This window comes from Esox lucius, chromosome 23 (genome assembly GCF_011004845.1).
Source record: "Esox lucius isolate fEsoLuc1 chromosome 23, fEsoLuc1.pri, whole genome shotgun sequence".
Lineage (NCBI taxonomy): Eukaryota > Metazoa > Chordata > Actinopteri > Esociformes > Esocidae > Esox > Esox lucius.
This window is the reverse complement of record NC_047591.1, coordinates 10805438-10826666: the sequence shown is the minus strand read 5'-3', so window position 1 is coordinate 10826666 and position 21229 is coordinate 10805438. Positions and strand designations below refer to the sequence as shown.

The 21229-nt window shown below is 42.6% G+C and overlaps 1 protein-coding gene across 3 annotated transcripts in view; it reads right to left on the bottom strand.

Moving 5' to 3' along the window:
* celf2 (cugbp, Elav-like family member 2) overlaps window positions 1-21229 on the bottom strand; it is a 154131-nt gene that overhangs the window by 118471 nt on the left and 14431 nt on the right. For 2 of the 3 annotated variants that reach the window (XM_020042806.2, XM_020042811.2), the window contains exon 1: window positions 20346-20505. The exons of the other annotated variant lie outside the window; for it this stretch is intronic. In XM_020042806.2, coding sequence (XP_019898365.1) covers window positions 20346-20398 — 53 coding nt within the window. In that variant the 5' untranslated portion in view covers window positions 20399-20505. Of the gene's footprint in view, window positions 1-20345; window positions 20506-21229 lie in introns of those variants that run through there. 3 annotated transcript variants of the gene reach the window in all.

Below are 21229 nucleotides of genomic sequence, written 5' to 3'. Positions count from 1 at the left end.
GGTCAATGGCAGTCTGTTCCCTCCCCATAGCAACACAGTTCATCATCTATAACGTCTAAGGGAACTATGTTAAAGAAAGTGTGATAGCAGTCTCCTTCTTCACAGCCTCTCCAGTCAGAAGAGCTTTCATCTCCCATAAAGTACGCCACTGGGCTCCCCTTCCAAATCACCATTTGCATACATCTGCATATTTGCCATTAGGCTCCACTTGTTGCCTTTTTATGGAAATAATTGATATAGTGACGATCACTCCCATTGGTGCTCACTCTCTCCGTCTCCCTCTCCCCGTCTCTCTCACTCTCTCCCCATCTCTCTCACTCTCTCCCCGTCTCTCTCACTCTCTCCACGTCTCTCTCACTCTCTCCCCGTCTCTCCCAGTCTCTCTCAGTCTCTCTCACTCTCTCCCCGTCTCTCTGGTTGAATGGTTATGATCACAGCATAAAGAGTGATGATGAAAAAAACAAAGGGAAAAGCACAAGAGTCATAGAGACATCTCTCTCAGAGGAATGGGTTGAATAAAAAGCAGAGTGAGCGACAGAAAGAATAAAAAGATAGAAAAATGCATGAATTAAAAAACAAGTAATTGATAAATTAGATTAATTTGATGGATGATTATAAGCGCTTCAAAGGATAAAGGAGCTTGAGGGGAAATAGATTCATAAAGATGAATGAATTATGACATAAATGCAATAATGTATGAATATACACATGGATCAATGAATGAACAAGGTCATTAATTATTAAAAATAAGTAATCAATCACATGTTGAAAAACATAAGCATTATCAGGCCGCAATGGCTTTGTGTAGTCTGTGACACAACGTGTTGGCTAAACGTTGCATATCACACATCCCACTGAGCAAAGGACGTTGAAAAGACATGTTCCAGGGTTGAAAACACTTTGAATAGACGTTGAAAAGATGTCTTTCAAATTATTTTGCTCAGTGGGACGCCACAAAGCGCAATGGCATAAAGACAATGAGGAATGGCAAACTGTTCATAACGTCACATCTTAAAGAGGTCATTTCTCTCATTTAGTTCACAATAGGGAAGACAATATCTGCCTCATGACCCCAAACACACCGCTGCAGCTTATCTTCCTGAGGTCAACAGCACTACAGTTATAATAATGTCAGAGAAATGTGTTGCTCCAGTTAAACACGTGGGTCCAGTAGAATTAGCACAGCCACATGGCACGAGGAACGGGAATAAGAGGAATGGGAATAAGAGGAATGGGAATAAGAGGAATAGCACTGCGTTACAAGATAAGTGCAGTGGGGAAAAGGAGCTCAAATGTTGGACGGGTCTGAACGAATAATGAGTCTCGCGGTCACATTCACACACACAAAAAAAGTTGTGCCACAGTTCGACATCGCTCCGCAAGTTACACTTTTCCATGTTTAATTTTCTGTGTGGTGTTAACCAGACTTTTTCCTCCTCTCATGAATTTAAGAGCAAAACCTTTAAGCATTCAAATGTGTCTTTAATTGCGTTGGTTCTGGAAGCGTCATTAAGTAAAAGCTTAGAAATACATTTCTTAATGCGACTTAGTGATGCCTGGCAAATCAAAGACCATCAAGAGAATTAATGAGGCTTTCTTTGGGCGAACAGCGAGCACATTAAGAGCTTTCATAAACAAACACATATCTTTCAAGAGAGATGTAGAAAGAGAGAGAAGAGAGGGAGAGAGAGAGACACAGAATGCGAGAGGGAGATGCAGAGACAGAGACAAATAGGGAGGGAAAGAGAAGAGAGAAAGCAAAATATTTAATGTATTAATAAACAACATTGGCTGTCAATTCAATGCGAGACAGGCACAAAGTGGCATTCCAGCATGCTCACACACTCCAAACCAGACACACACACTTTCTGTTCTTCTCGCTTGTCTCTTTGAAAGGTGCAGACAGACGCTGCTTCAGTAGAATGCCTATGCCCCTGTGAATAGAAGGGGGGGGGGTGAGGAGGGAGAGGAGTGAAAGAAGATGAAAAAGGGGAGAAGCAGAAATATAAAACCTTCCTTGTTATTAAAAGCAGTCTTGCGAGGCCAGCGCCCCCGTCTTTAAATAATTCTTTCAATTATTAACGCCACAGTCGCTTTTATTCGCTAGTGTGAGCACAACGCCCAATGACACACACTCGTACTGTAGTTAAGCACGTGAGGGTACACACAGACACACGCACAAGAGCACGCACGTGCGCACTCACATCCGCGCGCCTGTAAGGACTGTTCAATCTGCATGGTTCCAGAAGCTTGTGCAGGTCAGTAGGCAGGTCAGTCATGAGAATTATTACATAAAACCATCTATACTGACCAAACCTCCAATAATACAATATTAACAGAGACAGGCACCAGGGCAGAACCACAACTTTCATGTTAGTTGTTTTTACTTTCCTTTTTATAGACTGTATTATTATTGCTTCCTAAATATGTTTTATTTGGAAACAGTGGCAACCAACCATTCATCCCAACAAATCACCTTTTGAATTTAGAGAGAGACAGCAACACAGAGAAAGACAGACCCAGAGACAGATAGAAACAGAGGGGCAGAAAGGGAGTTTCAATTCAAATGAATCTACAGTTAAGACAGTAGAGGTAAGACAGACAGAAAAGTACACAGTGGGACTTCTGCCTTTGGTTTGACCAGACACCTCCCCTCTCAGTTCAATTTGTTGTCCATCTCTCTGGTTCTTGTCAGCCCAGTGAGGCCCAGATGGACAGACCCAGGGCTGTAGAGCAGCATGTTTTATCCTGTGGGGCCAAACCATCAGCCATGTTGGAGCGAGGGTAGGGGGCTACAGAGCGGGTGGTCTAACCTTACACTGTGGGAGCGGAACAGTCCCAGGTAGGACCATTCTATTGTCACGTGACAAGGCTTCCTCAGACCCCTGCTAATGCACGACATGAGAAGTGATTTAAAAGGACAGATCTAGCTTGCTCTTTCTCTCTCTTCCTGTCTCTGTCTCGCAGACTTCTCCTTCGGGAGAGTAAGCAGGTTTTAAAGCTTTAAAACCTGTTTAAAACCTTTTTTCTTTTCATTGCTGCGGAGTTCTAAATGTTCCTCTGCTCCATGTCTCCACGTGGCTGAGACTGAGACAAGCTAACACACGAGATGTTCTGTCCTGAATAACCTGGCGATGGAAAGGTCTAAAATCGCTGTCCCTGGACACACCGCTCACGCGGTGTGTCAGTCATTCTGGCATGAGAAGACCCAAGGTCCGCACTCTGCTCCCAGAGTGTTCAGCTGTAAGACGGGGTGGCTAGCATGCAAACAGGACTGGAAACACACAAACACGAAAATGACTGCAGGCAACCTCACCCCCTGACCACGGAGTGGTCGTTCAGTGAGGGAAACCGCGCCGACCGCAGTAACTAGGGGATCGCAAGGTAACCGTGAAGTTGTCCCCATCGACCGCGGAGGGGCGCGTTTCCACCCTGAGGCACTGAGGCGTGCCAACGGCAGTCCCCCGGGACCCAAGTCCAATTACAGGCCAGAATGAGTCGCGAGGCGATCGAGATTGGGCTGTGAGGGCGAGGGGTGGAGAAGGGAGGGGGTTCCCGGAGTGTCTGCTGGAGGAGCGCTAAGGGGGCAGGGATGGTCGTTCTCCAAATTAATGGGGCCGGGTGGAGCGGCAGCCCCTCCCAAGGAAGAGCGAAGAGCGAGAGAAGCCCCCTGCCTGGCAAGAGATCATATTATCCCCTCCCTGCAGCTGCCATTAGGATGCCAGCGGCTGCAGTAATCGCTGGACACAAGGGGGACGTCTCCCTTGCACTGACCCTGATAAGAGCACCGCCGCCGGGCTGCGGGAGGTCACCAAGGGCCATGGTTGCTGGAGCTCGACGTGGACGGAGAAACAAGTGTCTGACCGTGATAGTGGACACCAGAGGCAAAGAGACAGTTTAACCACATCTAAGAATGCTGACAGCTAAGACAACTGGCTATCAGAAGAGGCTGAAATCAAATATGGATGGAATTGCAAGAAATATGGATTGGATGAGATAATGATGAGATAATAACAGGATCTTGTAGCGCAGGCAGTAATATGATCTAATACTGGAGTATTTTGGATCATCCTGCAATGAAAGGCATTTAATGGAGGCACACTACAGTTAAAAAGTTTGGGGTCATTTAAAAATGTCCTTGTTTTCCATGAAAACACATTAAATAATTAGGAAAAATAGCAAAATGATTAGGAAATACAGTCATTGACAAGGTTAGAAATAATAATTGTGTCCTTCAAACTGTGCTTTTGTCAAAGAATCCTCCATTTGCAGCAATTACAGCCTTGCAGACCTTTGGCACTCTAGTTGTCAATTTTCTGAGGTAATTTGAAGAGATTTCACCCTGTGCTTCCTGAAGCACCTACACTTTGGATCGGTATGATGGGCACTTATTACGTACCATACGGTCAAACTGCTCCCACAACAGCTCAATAGGGTTGAGTTCCAGTGACTGTGCTGGCCACTCCATTATAGAAAGAATACCAGCTGACTGCTTCTTCCCTAAGTAGTTCTTGCATAGTTTGGAGCTGTGCTTTGGGTCATTATCCTGTTGTAGGAGGAAATTGGCTCAAATCAAGCACTGTTCACAGGGTACGGCATGGAGTTGCAAAATAGGATAGCCTTCCTTCATCAAGATCCCTTTCACCCTGAACACATCTCCCACTTTACCAACACCAAAGCACCCCCAGACCATCACACTGTCTCCACCATGCTTGACAGATGGCGTCAAACACTCCTCCAGCATCTTTTCATTCAGTCTGCGTCTGACAAATGTTTTTCTTTGTGATCCGAACAACTCACTTAGATTTGTCTGCCACTTTTTCACAGTTTCTCAAACTAGACATTAATGTATTTGTCCTGTTGTTAATTTTTGCACCAGAGCCTCACACTCTTTTTATTCTGTTTAGAGCGGTTCTGTATAGGGCATAGTACACAGCTTTGTACGAGATCTTCAGTTTCTTGACATTTTCTCGCATGGAATAGTCTTCATTTCTCAGAACAAGTATAGACTGACAGGTTTCAGATGAAAGGTCTTTGTTTCTGGCCATTCTGAGCCTGTAATCGAACCTACAATTGCTGATACTGGAGATCGTCAACTAGTCTAAAGGACAGTTTTATTACTTCTTTAATCAGCACAACCGTTTTTAGCCATCTCAGTTCCAAGGTCTTACCCTGCTATACTATTGTGCTGGGGGATTGGGTGAGTTCTCCTTCCCCACTAAGTTCTCCTTCTCCACTATAAATCGTTGTTGATATGAGAAATGCATTTTCTTTATTTTCCAAGTCTCCTCCCGTTTTAAACTTTGGACGACATGAGGTCCTGGTCCACACCTGCGGAGTACCTGGTTTCAGGGGCCCGTTGCTGTCCCTGTCCCTCTCCTTGTCCATCTGGTCATACTTCTGTCCTAGTCTAAATTTAAATAGACTCTGGATTTAGCCAACATGCATTTATTAATTATTCCAATTGGACTCCTAATATCTCACCGGCACAGCCAGAAAAGGACTGGTCACCCCTCTGAGCCTGGGTCTTCTCTAGGTTTCTTCCTAAAATTCGGCCTTCTTAGGGAGTTTTTCCTCGCCACTGAAATTCTGTACTACTGTTGTTTGCTCCTTGGGGTTTAAGGCCGGGTGTTCCTGTAAAAGCACTTTGTGACAACTGCTGTTGTAAAAAGGGCTTTATAAATAAATGTGATTGATTGATTGACTGTGCTAACATAATTGCAAAAGGGTTTTCTAATAATCAATTAGCATTTTAAAATAATGCACTTGGATTAGCAAACAACATGCCATTGGAACACAGGACTGATGGTTGCCGATAACAGGGCTCTGTAGAGAATCCATAAAAACATCTGCCATTTCCAGTCACAATATTCATTTACAACATTAACAATGTCTACACTGTATTTCTGATTAATTATGCTATCAATTTTGAAAAAATACAATTTCTTTCGAAAAATAAGAACATTTCTAATTGACCCCAAACTTTTGAATGGTTGTGTATATTTTCCCATAAAAGACTGATTTCTGTTAATACCCAGCATTGAATGCGTTCCAGTGTCTGTGTTATCTTACTGAGAGGACGAATAAACTCAGACCAAGGCCTTCAAATCTCCGAGATGTTTGAAGCTCATGTCCTAACTGCCTCCTAGAATCTCAATGCCATGTATGTTCAGCAGAACTGAAGGAAATTGGGATAACAAGACACACGTGCGCGCACGCACACACACACACACACACACGATCTGAAATGCCCTTCAATGTTCCGCACAAAGAAGCAGAGAGCAGGAAACATAACCAGACAAAACAGTAGGAGGACACCTAACAGAAATGCAGAATAACAAACCCGTTTCTCTAAACTTTAGGATCAATGTCAGTTAGAGAGAGCAACAACAACAACAACAACAACAGAAGCATCAGGACTTTAAAGGTGCTGTGAGCGTCCAAGCTGAAGACGAAAAGAAAACGAACTGAGGAATTATGGCTTTAAAATATATGGAAAGCTACATCAGGGTGAGATTTGAGCCCTACGGCTCTAGACCTGGCTGAGTCTGTGTACCCGTGAGTGTGTGTGGGTGTGTGTGGACATACTCCCACACATTCACAGGAAAAGCTTGGGTCTGTTTCCTGTCATACAGTATGCAAGGAAACAAAACACACACACACACAGCGAGCCAAGAGTGAACTACATTACGTATGCCATCCCCACAGGACAGGAGTCATCTGACTTGAATCAGAACATGAAGCGACAATCTCCCAAACAACATCTACTGCATCTGCAAAAACACTTTCTCCCCATTGCTTTCTCTTCCTCAACTTTCCCATTTCAGACTTTTCCTCTGTTTCTAACTTACCCGTACCCATCCTCCATCATTCCCTCTCCAGCCCTCCCTGCTTTGCTCAGTCATTTTCCTTCATTCTTTCTATGCCTCTTATATTAGCTCCTTTTTCAGATGAAAGACTATTTCCTGGCCTCATATTCTTCTCTTTCAGGTAGAAGACTGTTTCCTGGCCTCATACATTCTCCGTCTCTGTGACAGATAATATTGTTCTACTCAAATAGGCTTCAGTCTGGCAGGTAGATGCAAGCAGCAGAATGGAAAACAAGAAAGACATGACATCATTTTGGTCCACTATCATTCTCCCCTCTTCCTCCTCTCTTCATATTCCCTAAATCCTCTGTCTGTGCGTTTGTGTAGCCTATCCCATATGTCCTCCACTCACACACCAGACCTCCCGTGAATTAGTGACTGTTACTGATAAAAAACCCTCTTCCTCCATTTGGCCTGGGCCTTATCACAAGCGGGCCGGGTCTGTTATCAAGTGATCTGATCCACACCACTATCCCCTTACCAGCCTGTCCAGCAGACCCACTAAAAAGGGCTGCAGACCAGAGAGAGGGGAGAGAAAAGAGTCACACAAATTACAGGAGAAGAGAAGACAGAGGACAGACAGAGAAGAGAAACAGATAGGTGGATAGAGAGGTCCCTGCTCCACTGCTCTCTACTGCCCCTGGGGTACGAAAGGCTCATTCTGGGTGTTGCTATGCAGACAATGACGCTGGAGCATTACAAAAGGAAAAACAGAGCAAGGGATAGAAGAGAGGAAGCAACAGCGAGGTAAAGGACTGTTTGGCCAAGCTGGGTGCATGTGTGTGCATGTTCTGCTGTCACTTCAAATGTGACAGCAGGAGTGACCACGGCTCGGTCATTTCGACCTATCTGATCACTCCACTTAAACAGTCATCTTTATTACCATTGGTCTGCTTTCCTCAACAAGATTATTGCACTTCTCCAGGGCACTTCCAATACTCATTATTCACACAGAGGCTAAGAGAATTCAATGTTTATTTACTTTTGCTGTTTTTTTTTTTACGACGGACTGGGAGCCAATGCTTTTCTTAACTTCACTGACTTTGCCCCTCTTCCCTCCTCCCCATGAAAAGCTTCCCATTTTGGTTTCAAGCCATGGCGTAGGTTTCATTATACATGAGTGGGACAGAACTCTATTATAAGTGAAGCTCAAACTCTGTCTGAATCTCAAATCGCATACTACATGCTATGTTCTGCAAGTATGCACTTCACAGTTCATGGTGCAGTAAGTACTGTTTAGTATATAGTAAGCTAGGATGCCACTATTGGGAACAATTGGGACATACTACCTTGTCATAAAATTGCGTCTCATTTCATCACTTTGTCCCGCATTAACATCACGCCAGGTTTGAATGTAGCTAGACACCATTAAGCATTGTGTTAAATTGACTAATTTACTTAATTGAATATTTTACTTCCACTATAAATAACAACTGCATGGCTTTTGCCACTGGCCGTTTTAATAACTTACAAACCAGTATGCTAATACAAGTATCTTACTACTTGGAATAATCATAAGAATAGAGCGCATGCCATCGAGACTGAAGATGAACTTTACACTGCCAAAGCTATTTCATTTCTTGGCACAACAATATTTGTTTTTCTTTCATACGTGACTGATATTAATGCAATAACTATCAATACAGGTGACGATAACTTACTTTTTCATCAAATGAAAAGACGAGAGAAATGTGGAAACCCCTACTCTTTTATTTTGCAAGGGGTTGTGGTCTATATCACCCCAAAAAGCATACACTGATTCAAAGAGATTCCTTGTGGCGAGACGCAGAAGAACCAATTGGAAGAGGGGGAGGGTCTTCAATATGGGCGGAGCTTCCCTGTCGCCCACGGCCGATAGACCTCACACCTCATTCACACATAAGTGGCATGCTGTTGTTGAAAGCGGAAGCGCTCTATTGCTAACCATTCAAAAAAAGGATTCCCGCCACACTACTTGAAGCGGGATGGCAGCGCTGGCAGACGAAAAAACATAGAGCAGTGTTCTAGGAATGTTTGTAGGAGGTATTACAATACTGAATAGTCCATAACCTAACCAACACCTTGGACAAACAGCAAATTTTACTAATACAAGAACTGGAGGAAATCTATAACGTCACACTCAAGTTCGACACAATATATTAAACAATATAGCGTAGTCAAGGATCGCTCAGAGTCTTGGACCTATAGTTACCCTCAATCAGTTAATACGTAATGTATTTAGTAGTGCTAGCTATTGCTATCAACCAATACGAGGTACTAGCTACATGCTACAGTAGATGTAGTTTTTAAAACAAATGGCATGCACCCAATTTCGTGAATAAACTGTTTCTGCTGGGCTATCACGGTTCTCTTGAATCGCTAGTAGGCTATAGCAAATACATCTGCTCAAATCCCCTGTGTTTTCCTTTAGTGAGTTTCATTTTAATGAACGGATATTACTACTGTTTTGTTTATGCTGGGTCCGCCTTTTTCCTTGAACGCAATAGGCTACTTTCCCCAGCTTAAAGTGAGTAACTGATTGGTCAAAACAGCAAAGGCGGGACAATGTCAGCTGTCTCCCGGAACCGCAAGCTATTTCACCTATAGAATGTAAAAAAAAATGGACGACGCCCCTTCGCTCTTTTCCATTGGTGAAAACTGAAGCCGCCAGTGTCCCGATATGGCGCTGACATCTTGGACTTGCGTCTGCGCAGATAGCAATCTTGGGACCAGTTCTGCGCAGTAGTTATGCGCAGTAGCGAGCAGGAAGTAAAGCCGTAAAGCCGCGAAATCAACGTCCCCACCCCTGTGCCCCGCCCTCACTCTCCCTCGCAGAATGCGCATACCGTAATCAATCACAAGCACACGCTGCACTGTTTTGGAAGTGGAGTCCTGCTCCTGTGAACTCTGTCTGCTCCGTTCCACTCCAACCTCATTAAAATACGATATGTTATAGCCTAACTTACATCATGTTTAACCTTAATTTAGAATAGGCCTAATACAAAAATAATTGGTAACTTCTAGCTAATGATCACCTGCTAGCTATTAACATGGCTATTAACGAGGCTTGTTGTCTTTTAGCTAACGTTAGCTAGCCCATTACATTTATTTACTAATTAAATAGCTTATAAATTTAACTTACCGAAAAAATTTCAAAGATCGATTGGAAATGCCAGATCGGTTAGCACAATCTAATGCAGAACAACCCATTATGTCCGTGTGAAATTATATCAATTATAGAAATTTAGAGATTAAATTTAAAGCTCCAATTTTCTTAGTCCTCCGAAGATCGCGAAAAAAGCCTGTTGGCGCTTCAGTGGCTCCTCGGCTCAGATAGCTGTCAATCACGACGTCACACCACCGTTTTTAGAGCATTAAATAACTAACTAAAAACCAACTTATTTTAAAAACAAACTCTTGAATTTACATTAGCGTGATACAAACTACAGTAAATGACAGAAACTAGCTTCGGAAAAAATTGTTTAGTTGGTCTCGCGTCCCATTGAATAACATGGGGAGGCGGGGTTTATGACCTATACTAGGACCACTCACCAGGGGGCGATCGAGACATTTTGGCTTCACTTTTCAGGGCTTGTGCGGCACGCTTGATTTCACCGCTTACGTGTGAATGAATGGTCAGGGTGCCTGCCCACGGGTCGCGGTAAGCAACAACTGAACTGCGAGAAAAATCCATGCGGGGGTGTACACACGACAGCTACAGTGAAAGAGTTTGTGTTGGTTACCATAGTAACCACAGTGTTCTGGCGAACTTAGTTTTTGGTATGTTGTATGTTATTGTAAATTAAATAAAAATGAAAGTCATACAAATTGTATTTTTTTCTGTGTTCATTTTAAAAACGTAATTTAATTGTCTAGGTAAGCAGATTATTTGCAATTCTCATCTGTGTGCAATATTATTATTGTTATAATTATTAGGCTATATTGTTATAATATAAAAACAAAATTATACATGACGATTGACATTCAGTTAAGATCTTCACTAGTTGTGCACGTGCGTAGCTAGCCAGTCAAACCAGTATAAACTAAGGTATAATAAACACTTTCCTCCTTTTGCGTACATAATATATAGGCAAACACGCACCTGATAAGCACACAACTGTACAAACGTTCCTCCACGCTGCATTTTTTTGGTTTGTGTCCCTGTAGGTATGCAGAGTGCAAAGTTAAATTGTAGAATTACGGCAAATCCGACAATAATACATTTATCCTCTTCTTTCCTCTCATATATCGGTGTTGTCAATGAATGAGGGTTTGATTGGTTGACAAGATGAACGCTGTTCATTGGTCAACATGAGCGGCCGTCGCTCAAAAGTTCAACAAATGTGAACTTTGGGCGTCTCCACCCGCGAGCAAGCGTGCACAGGCAGCGGCACCGCTCACGGGATCGAGCAGTCTAGCTAATATATCAAAGAGTGTTTCTTTTAACCGGCAACCATGTTAAGTGTGGTTATGCAAAGACAAAGTGAGTGCTACAGCTAGCTAGCTATGAGACATTGGAAGATATTGTTTGCTAACTAATTAGGTTAATAGCTGATATCGTTGAAAAGTTAGCTAATGTTACAAGTAGTTCCCTACATAGGTAGCATTTGACTTTTCAACCTAATGTTTTCTCCTATAGATCAAACATCACCATCAGGTTATGCAGGAGTTATGTAGATCAAACTGTTCATGTCATATTTAATGCATTTTAGCAGGATCAGATGGTGATAGTGACAGGGGTCTGTCACAGCAGGATCAGACAGCCAGGTAGGAAAGGTCAACTATGGAGCTGAGGTAAAATGTTGCTGCATAGGAGCAGTCTATAAAAGTGGATAACTTCAACAAAATTGTTTATGTTATAATGTGTAGCCCTTATCTTAAATGTTCTTTTTTAGAAGCAGAACCAGAAGTATGTTGAGTTAACTATTGTAGTCATGCCAGAGAGTGGTGGTGGAGCTTGGGGGTTGAGGTTGTAATATCAGCCACACATTGATATACAGATGTCTGTGTAATAGCACTTCACTAAAAGCACACATCATAAACAATATCGTAAACTAAATAATATTTAGTAGTATTTAGCAGTATGTTACGTGTTTACTCTAGCAAAATCAAAGATATGTTGTGTCTACCAGTACCTTATGGCCAAAAGTATGTGGACAACCAACCATAACACATAAATGAGGTTGTTGGACATCCCATTCCAAAACCATGGTCATTTGCAAAAAATATTTGCCCCCATCACATTTGAAATCAAACCTAATGCCCCTGGTTTCAGGCTATAGCCAAAATGTATTTATTCATACAAGATCTATTTTTCCTCTCCTTTTCCTTGCTCTCATTCGCTTGAACACAGTTTTAGTGCATCACTGAGAAAACAGAAAGGAGAAAAGCAGAGAGACGCAGGGAGAGAGAAACGAAGAGAGAGAAATAGATATCGACAAGGAAGAGAAAGAAGAGGAAAATAGATGGTAATGAGACAGAAGGAAAGGGAGGTCAGAGAGAGAAAGAGAAGAGACATTGTTAAAGAGAAAGAGGGGAAAGACAGAGAGAGAGAGAGAGAGAGAGAGCAAAGAGACAGAAACAAAGACAGAGAGCCCTCCCTGGTTTCTCAGCCTCTCTAAGCTGTTCTCATAAACCCTACAGATGATTTCAGCCCAGAGACAGACAGACAGACAGACACACACACAGGGATTAAACCTGCTTTATGGCTGAAGCGTTAGTGCACCCCCTGATGCCTTTAAGACTGAAACAAAGCAACAAAGTAAAACACAGCCATAATAAACGCTTGTGTGTGTGTGTGTGTGTTTATGAGTCTGCATTATTAAACAGATGTGTCATTCTTCCCGGTGGTTGGGTGAGTGCGTGTATGGTTCCCAGGCACCCTGCAGTGTGCAGCAGGTAGGCCAGCTTGTGCAAGACAGCCTGGATATTATAACATATCCTGTTCTCACGGCACATTTATCCCTACAAAATATCACCTCAGTCCTACAGCCGTCCTACGCACGTGTGCGCGCACACACACAAAAAAAACACATGCGCACACTGATGCATGAGCTTGCATCCATCACTGCGTGAAAACAGAAGGATGTGGGAATACACGATACTGAGCAGATCTGTGATGTGTGAGTTTTTGTGTATGTGTCTGGAAAACTACGTCTGACAACTGAGAAGGGATGCATTGTGTGTGGGTGCTGGGACGGAATAAGAAACAAACAAGCGACATCTCCACGGAGGCTTTTAACAGGCCATGCTCCCCATTATATGTTCAGTGTACCTCAGAATAATGAGAAACATATATGGGTGTAAATATACTGGAGACTCATATACTGTTTTAATACAATGGGGAACATATGCTGGGGATCATATCGTAAGGAACGTGTCCTGATTAACACAAACATACAATAAGTTCATTATGTTTCCAAGTATATTTTACTAAGAATATGTTCCTTAGTAGAAACTAAATGGTTTGGATCCTGAAATCTGATTGGCTGATAGCTGTGGTATATATAAATGTATACAAACAGAGCCTGGGTTTGTTTGTTTTTGCCTAAGCTACTGCCAACAACAGAATTTATGATTGCTAACAGATGTTATGGTTTATTTCAGGGATCAGGGGATGAACCATAGTTCGCAGAGAAACTTGACTAACAGTTGCTCTTACTTTAGGGGCGCCATGTATACTGCCTTAAGCTTAACAAACAACCTATCAAAACTATAGCAAGCCATTGGCTAGCTTCGTCTCGCAACTAAACATATAGCTTGATATTAGCTAACGTTTACTTGCAGAAGGTTATATTTCCTGTAATAGAAAAGTTGTGCCATAAACAAAACAGAGATTTTCAAATTAGGTGAGTACCGAAGGTATAAGCAAACTTAATGAAAAAAGATGGACGACGTAGTGCCACTGCCTGGGGAAGAAACATGCTTATTAACAATTTTGCTGATAGCGACAAGCAAAGTTAAACCCCCCAGTTGGTAAGCAGAGACCACACATGCCTTTGCAGACGAGGGACATGTTTTTTTTTTCTGAGCCCTAAGATGTTTCAATGCTATTAACTTTTCTGTCCGTCAATAGAACCTTCTGTAACGAACCATGACCTATTATCTAGTTATTCTTTTGGTGGCAGGAAGAAGCTAAGCTTTAGCTAGCTTAACGACTAACCCTACTTAGTATCTTCTTTTGTCAGTATAACGTTAATAGCTAGTTAATGTTACAAGTTAGCTGTAATACAATGTCCATATCAAAATTAGCAGTGATGTATTTCTGAAAGTAATTTTGTGTTACGTTTGTAGGTACTTATAGCTAGCTTTTTTCAGAAACGTCTAAAAATCTAGCTATATTTTTCAGAACCATCTAATAATGTTGTATTATTGGAAAAATTCCGTAACAAGTTTTCAGCTACTCGCTAAAATTATGTAGCCTTCTTAAAGTGTTATTATGTTATGGATAATTTAATTGTTTTCCCACACACTGTCATTAAAAATAGCCCAATGGCTACAGGTCCAATGGTCACGTGAATTGTCTGCTCTGTGATTCGACATTATAGACCGCAATGTTGTATTGGAAGAGTAGTTAGTTTTGTGTACTTATTGTCATTGGAAACAACAATTACCTGTGTGTTTTTGAAATGTCTATGCTACAAAATCATGGCCATGTGAGTCCCTTTAAATCTGTTTTCTTTAAACAATTTATAGATTCCCTACTGGCCATATATTATACCCCTCATGCTTTTTTGCTTATGTACAGTACATGGCTGACATTGAGATTGGAACTTCCTACTATAGGAGAAAGAGTGAACAGGTCACAGCCCCATTATAGCCAGCTTCTCATACAGTCCTGACTGATTTGGGACCGAGGGTGGAGAGGCAGGTTGTATTGTCAGCCCAACGAAAAAGACACACTATAAAAGGTAGGACTGTGTGACATGGGGAAATTGGAGGTATTGTTATTACTAATACCACCATGTTATTCTCTCTGTCTCTGAATAGAAACAATAGGGTTTACACAAATCCTGCTAGATTCCCTCTGTTAGACGCACATCTGGTATGTAAGGCATCCCATCCACGCCCTCTCATTCCCTCTTTCTTTTCGGTCTGTCTCTCTGTCTTTTTCTCCTATGGAAACCCAGTTTCTATCTCACCCCCCACCCCACCTTACCCAGTCTCTTTCTCTCCTTTTCTCTCCCTCATACCCAATCTCTGTCTCTCATTTCCTTCCTCTTTCCAAACCCAGTTTCTCCCTTTTCTCCTCCCTCCATAGCCAGGCTCTTGCTCTCCCCTTTTCTCCCCCCTCCATAGCCGGCCTCTCTCTCTCCTCTCTCTGCTCTCTCTGCTCTCTCTTGAAATATGTAATTATCTTCAACTGATTCCGGGGGGTTTGACATTGAAGAATTCTGAGCGTCTCACACAGAAACACTGAATGCGGTATTGTTCCTTTCGTTGCAGTGGCACTGGGACAATACCCCCACCCACTTCCTCCCATGTCACAATGCTTTGATTGACAAGGGTCCAGCTGAAGAGTGAATTGTTGTGCTGACCGAAGTCCATCAGAGTCCTCTCTTGGTCTCCGAACCCTTTCATTCCTCGCATGCATTTTTCAAACCAAATTCATCTCCAACTCAAAGGCTGGAGACTGCATTGTAATATTTAGTGTCACATTCACACATACTGTATATATGTAAACATTTTCATTAATATATATATCTTTTTTCATTCTGTTTCTTTTTTCCACATTATGTTTATTCTTTATTGATCCTGGTTTGAGGAAAAAAGATTCATAGAGAAACAATGAAATTGTATGTTTTGAGTCGATGTCAGTGATTCAGTTACATCAGAAGTGTAAATCTCCTTTATTAGCACATCTGGCCATTTCATTGTACATCTGGTGAGAGGAACGTGCAGGTCTAGCAATGCTTCTGTATGGCTGCTCAAGCTTATTTCATGACAAACAATGTACATCTGCCACATAAGCAGTTCTAGAAAGCTTTTGGTGAAGTTCAAAGTCTTTCTGTCAGCCATCAAGATGGTTATCAACGAAACGGCTAGACACGGAGTGACAGACAAATGGTAGACACAGCACAGACAGGCGATATTGCTGGAAATCATTTGCCAGATAATGTGTTAGGTTTGGCATTTTTGGCCAATAATGTCTAAACTAGGGTGGGATAATGTAATTGTAGCATTGATTAGTTTGTAGCTGGGAGTCTGTGGTATCTGATATTTGGGAGATTTCAGGGCATGAAAATTGCGGGTGCCTGAATGGGGAACAACTCATAACTCAATGACCTTTTGGAGAACCCTGTTTAGTGTCAAACTCACTAAATATTACTCTTACCCTAACAGTTGATTTGACAGTTTTTATATATATTATATACATGTCTAAGACAAGATTCTCTTAAAACACAGAGACTAATACTGATCATATACTGTCCATTAACAGATCCAGCCCAATGTCACCCTCCCCTGGCCACAAAACGCACATCCAGGGGGGTACGGATTAAAAGACCCAAGCTAGGACCACAGCTGTCCCTGCAACTGTTCAACCGCAAAGGGTGGATTTAAAGTCAGTGGGTGTAATCTTACAGAACAGCAGGGGTTAGCAGGCTATGAACGCACACATACACACAGAACCGATTTAAACTGCATTGGACACTGGCCTCAATAATTAGGTAGGTAGATTTGTGTCTCCGGGGGATAAAGCCACACAAAGTAAGAGTCATTGCTAACTGGATTAATTAAAACTAACATTGGAAGGTGAGAGGTCAAATGCCCCATGACCCCCTTCCCCCCAGACTCCCCATCCTCTAACCCCCCCCCCCCCCCATTCCAATCCTCCCACCCCCTCAACTCAAGCCAAATCTCCTAGTGACAGTGATACTCCTTATACAGTTCAGTTTCCAAACCGAGGCACTTGTGTGGGCACGACGGGGGGGATGTGGATAAATGATTTACATGACTGGTCCCAGGTGGAAAGTCTTTTTGATTAGTTGTGTGTGATGGATCTTGTCCAAACCATCTAGACATAGGAGTTGCATATGGGTGCTGGGTAATGAAAACGTTCACATCAGTCCTCCATGGACGCGTGCCTGGTCGGAGTCTCAGGTTGGATACAGTCCTAAGTATTCACATTACACTCGAAAGGCTTTCTGAATGAGAACATTAATTGTTTAGTGTGCTGCTATTTCTTCCCTCCGTCCTCAGTCTCTCTCCTCTCTTTCCCTCCTCTCATTCTGTCCTCTCCCGTCCCTCTCCCCCCGCTCTCTCTCCTCCTCCCACTGTAACCTCCTCTTTGCATTTTTCCCATCTTTGCAGGCATCCAGCAGTTATTTAACCAGCCCTGTAATAGAATAAAAACCTGACTTTTCCTCGCTAGCTAATCTAATAACAGACCCACCTTGTCATTGCTCTGTGTGTGTGTGTGTGTGTGTGTGTGTGTACAGAGTGTAATTCTGGATGTAATCAGGTGGAATTAATAAGCATGCTGTTTCTCATTATGAAATAACTGAACTGCTCTTCAGAATCTGAGAGGCTGACTGGGAGGACAACAGACAGGCGTTATTCCCACAATAGCACATTGTTACGGGCCTAATCCAAACTGTGTGTACGCGGAATATTTACATACAGCGTATGCCGTATTCTATGTCTACATTAATTAACTGTGTGACTATTTATATGTGTGTGGGTGTGTGATCCGTGTGACTGATAGAGTTAACAGAGCTGGTGAAAGGCTGAAGCAGCCTATCCTGATGTTGATTAGACCAGGCTAACTAAACTGGGCTCCAGCCAGGGGAGCAGAAGAGAGGGGCCAGGTGTCCACATCCATCTGGAACAGCCGGCACAGAAAGACAACACCCTGATAGACATAACGGCTAAAAATAACACTAGCTTATTATGCCTGAAATGCTGTAGCTACGTTCGGCCAGCGTGAGTTGTCCCGGAAATACATTCTCTATCAACAACCCCTCGGTATCGCTTACTTATCCCGCTCACACAACCTTGCACCTCGGCTTTCGGGAAATATCCTCTAATGCCCCGGTTTTGACTCACAGAAACTCATTTTGATTCCCTTATGTTAGGTCTTCAGGCACACTTGGAACACTAGTGTGCATCATGGCCAAATCCTGGATACTCTATAATGACAGTGACATTATAGAAACGCATGACCACATAGCCATCAAAACAAACGGCATCTGAATCTATAATGTGCACAACATCACAGACGACAGACAGGACAATGTGTACTTAAACTCAAAAACGACAGTTTCATTTAATAATTTTATCAAACCGCAATGCTAAAGTGTATGTGTGTGTGTGTGTGTCGGAGGTGATCCTCATTAAGGAGATCTGGCTGCGCCTCAGAGAAGAAGCATAGAGTCGCTTCATTATAATACACCATTGAAACACACAGAGAGGGAAAAGAGATAGGGGGAGACAGAAGAGGGTGTGTGTGTGTGTGTGTGTGTGTGTGTGTGTGTGTGTGTGTGTATAGGGCAAGTCCTAAGCTGGTCTTTATTAGGATGCTCAGCCTTGAGAGATGGACAGCTAATCTAAAGCAGCAGAGGTTTAATAAAGAGAGAGTGAGACAAATATCCCTCCATCACTCCCTCTCGTCTACTCCCCTCCTGCTTAGCCCTTCTCATCCCCCTCTCATTCCATTTTTCAACAACAGATTACATACCTCTAAATGATCGGACCAGCCCTCTTCTGACCAGGACTGTGTGCGTGTGTGTGTTTTAAATAGTCTCCTCTCAGTGGACACACACAGTCCTGGTCAGAAGAGGGCTGGTCCTATCATTTAGACATATGTAATCTTTAGAAGTTGACTGAAAAGCCAAACATTGCCTTCCTAATATAATTATCAGAATCATAAGTGCTTACCTATTACTGAGATTCTCTATCAACAAGACAGATGGTTAACCAAACACAAACGAGAGAGAATGTTTCATTCTCCATCAGGATCTCTATAAGAATGTGTACAGTTCAGTGGCACAGCCATTTCATGCCCCAGGCTCCATAGGTCCATCATTATCTGACACCATTAAGTTTTCAGGGAGCTCTCATTCAAGTTAATAGGATCACCCTTGGTAAGGGCTCCGCTCATTTCCTATATGGTTGATCTATTTCTGATTTATGGATAAGGAAAGAAGCAATTATGAAAGGGAAAATCAGTATTAATAAAAGGAAAATCTGTATTGAAAGAGGACTTTCTAGCTCGGTATGAGATTTCTAGAGACTGCGCCACGCTACTTCGTCCCTCTGGCTTCTCAAACTGAAAATAGAATTTCAGAATAAGAACCAGACCGTCGGTCTCCGCGGCAGAGGAATCCGTTGAGGTTATTACCATGACTTATTTAGTATCATGTCTTCAATATTCAGGAACACGGGCTTTTAAATACCAGCATTTAAAATTCACATATGCCGACTAAAATGTTAAATGACAGTGAATACATTAATGCTAATTTTGCAGGTGTATAATGTAGACCTGCGTGTTGTGTTTGAATGGAAGGTAATGTGAAGTGTAAGGCTAGAGTGCAGCCATTGCAGCCCAGTAGTGTAGCTGTAAGACAGTTGTTCTCAAATGAGATGCAACAGGAGGAAGGAGATGAACATGACCCGCCAGCAGAGGACAACAAGTGCAGGTACATTATTTTATCAGCTTTTAAATGTTCATTCATACAGCCTAAATGAGCCCGCAGCGCACTATTACTTTCTTACGTTATGCTCCCGGTCGTGAACAAAAACGATGGGAAAACTTTAAAGCAACAAAAGTTGTTGGAGGTGCAGAGATGGAGCAGAGAAAATAATTTTTTCAAGTAGCGTACAATATTTTGTGTTATAAAAGAAAAGCCTGATTTTTTTTTCTGATTTAACTGAAAAATAATCCATTTTCATATGACCTAAAAACAAAGTCAGTGGTTGGGGAAATAAACATTACAAATGTCCCTTTCAACACATTCTCTGCAATAAAGGCGCATGACTCCGGGGCGTTGTGACAGCCGCTAGGTCGCGGCTCTCACTAAGACAGTATTCTAGGGTAGTTGATGATGAGGAAGAGGAGAAAGATGATGGACCGAAGTATAATAGGCATCAGCAAGTGTAAATTGTTGAGAAACTTTGTGATAAGCGGTGACAGAGAAGGGAGGGATGGATGAAGAGGAGGGCTAAAACTCATGCGTCAAACCCATGACAGCCGAGAGGGGAAAATGACAAGTCCAAAAGTAGGATACAGAGCACTGTTCTTAAAGGAGCTTTACTGAAACATAATCCGACATCGCCCAAAAAATATCTAACGAGGGTGCAGTTGGCAATTCCGCGTCGTTTCTGCCTACAATCACGGTCAGTATAACGTAAGTGGGGCACGTCCGCGGTATAAGCCGCTACACCAACGATACCTCATTTGCCGCCCGCGTCCCACCCAGCCCAGCGCTTATCACAACACTATCCCCCTCATTGCTGCTCCATTCACAAAGCGATCTTGAAAACGGGACTTGGGCTTACCTTAAAACGTTCCAGCTTTTCAGTGGGTCAAGGTCTGAAATTATAGAAACCATTGTTGACTAGCTAGCAGCACGGGGCGCGATAGCTCGAACAAAAGCGGAGAGAGCTGTACTCCGTCTGCGAATGACAGTAGCGCTCCGATGCAACTCGTCCTACTTCTTCGCAGTGTGATAAGCGCTGTCATAGCTCTCCCTCCGCCCCCTGCTGAAGCTGAAGCCTGCGCTCTGCGGCTACATACAGCGAGCGACTTCACAGTCTCCAGCAGTCCCCAAAGCCTCATAAACAAGATTAATCCTATAATGAACAAATTAGTTTTTTCAAGAGCACTTTTCCTCCAAACCATAATCACCCAAGCTATAACATTAGGCTATACGCACACAACACAAATTCCGCTTCAACTCGTTAACTTTAAATAGGAAATATTCACTTTATCTTTATTGACAAGGATACAATAAGACCAACGCCTTTATATTGGATGTGTCCAATTTAGGTTTTCGGGCTAATGTCCAACAGCAGGAGCAGACCAGCCCATAACATCTGTCCTGTCAGACTTGTTTTACGTGCAAATCAAAATGCAAATTCATGCCATGCGATCCAAACAATAATTTATCCTAAATGCAGTACAAATAATACTGGTAACAAAAAATTGCAAGGTCATGTAATTCCATTCTAATTATTAAAGGGGGCCAATTTAGGTAGACATTCAGAGGTTGAGACATACGTTACGTTCAGTCTAACAGCGTGGAAGCAGAATAGCCATGTTGAAAGTATCTGTGCCTGTTTTTTTTTAAAAGGCCAAAACACTGTCACTGTTCACTTCCTAGCTCTGACAAGACCACATCCTGTTGATGACAGTCAACTTTCTTTGCTCCACTGTCTTCTCT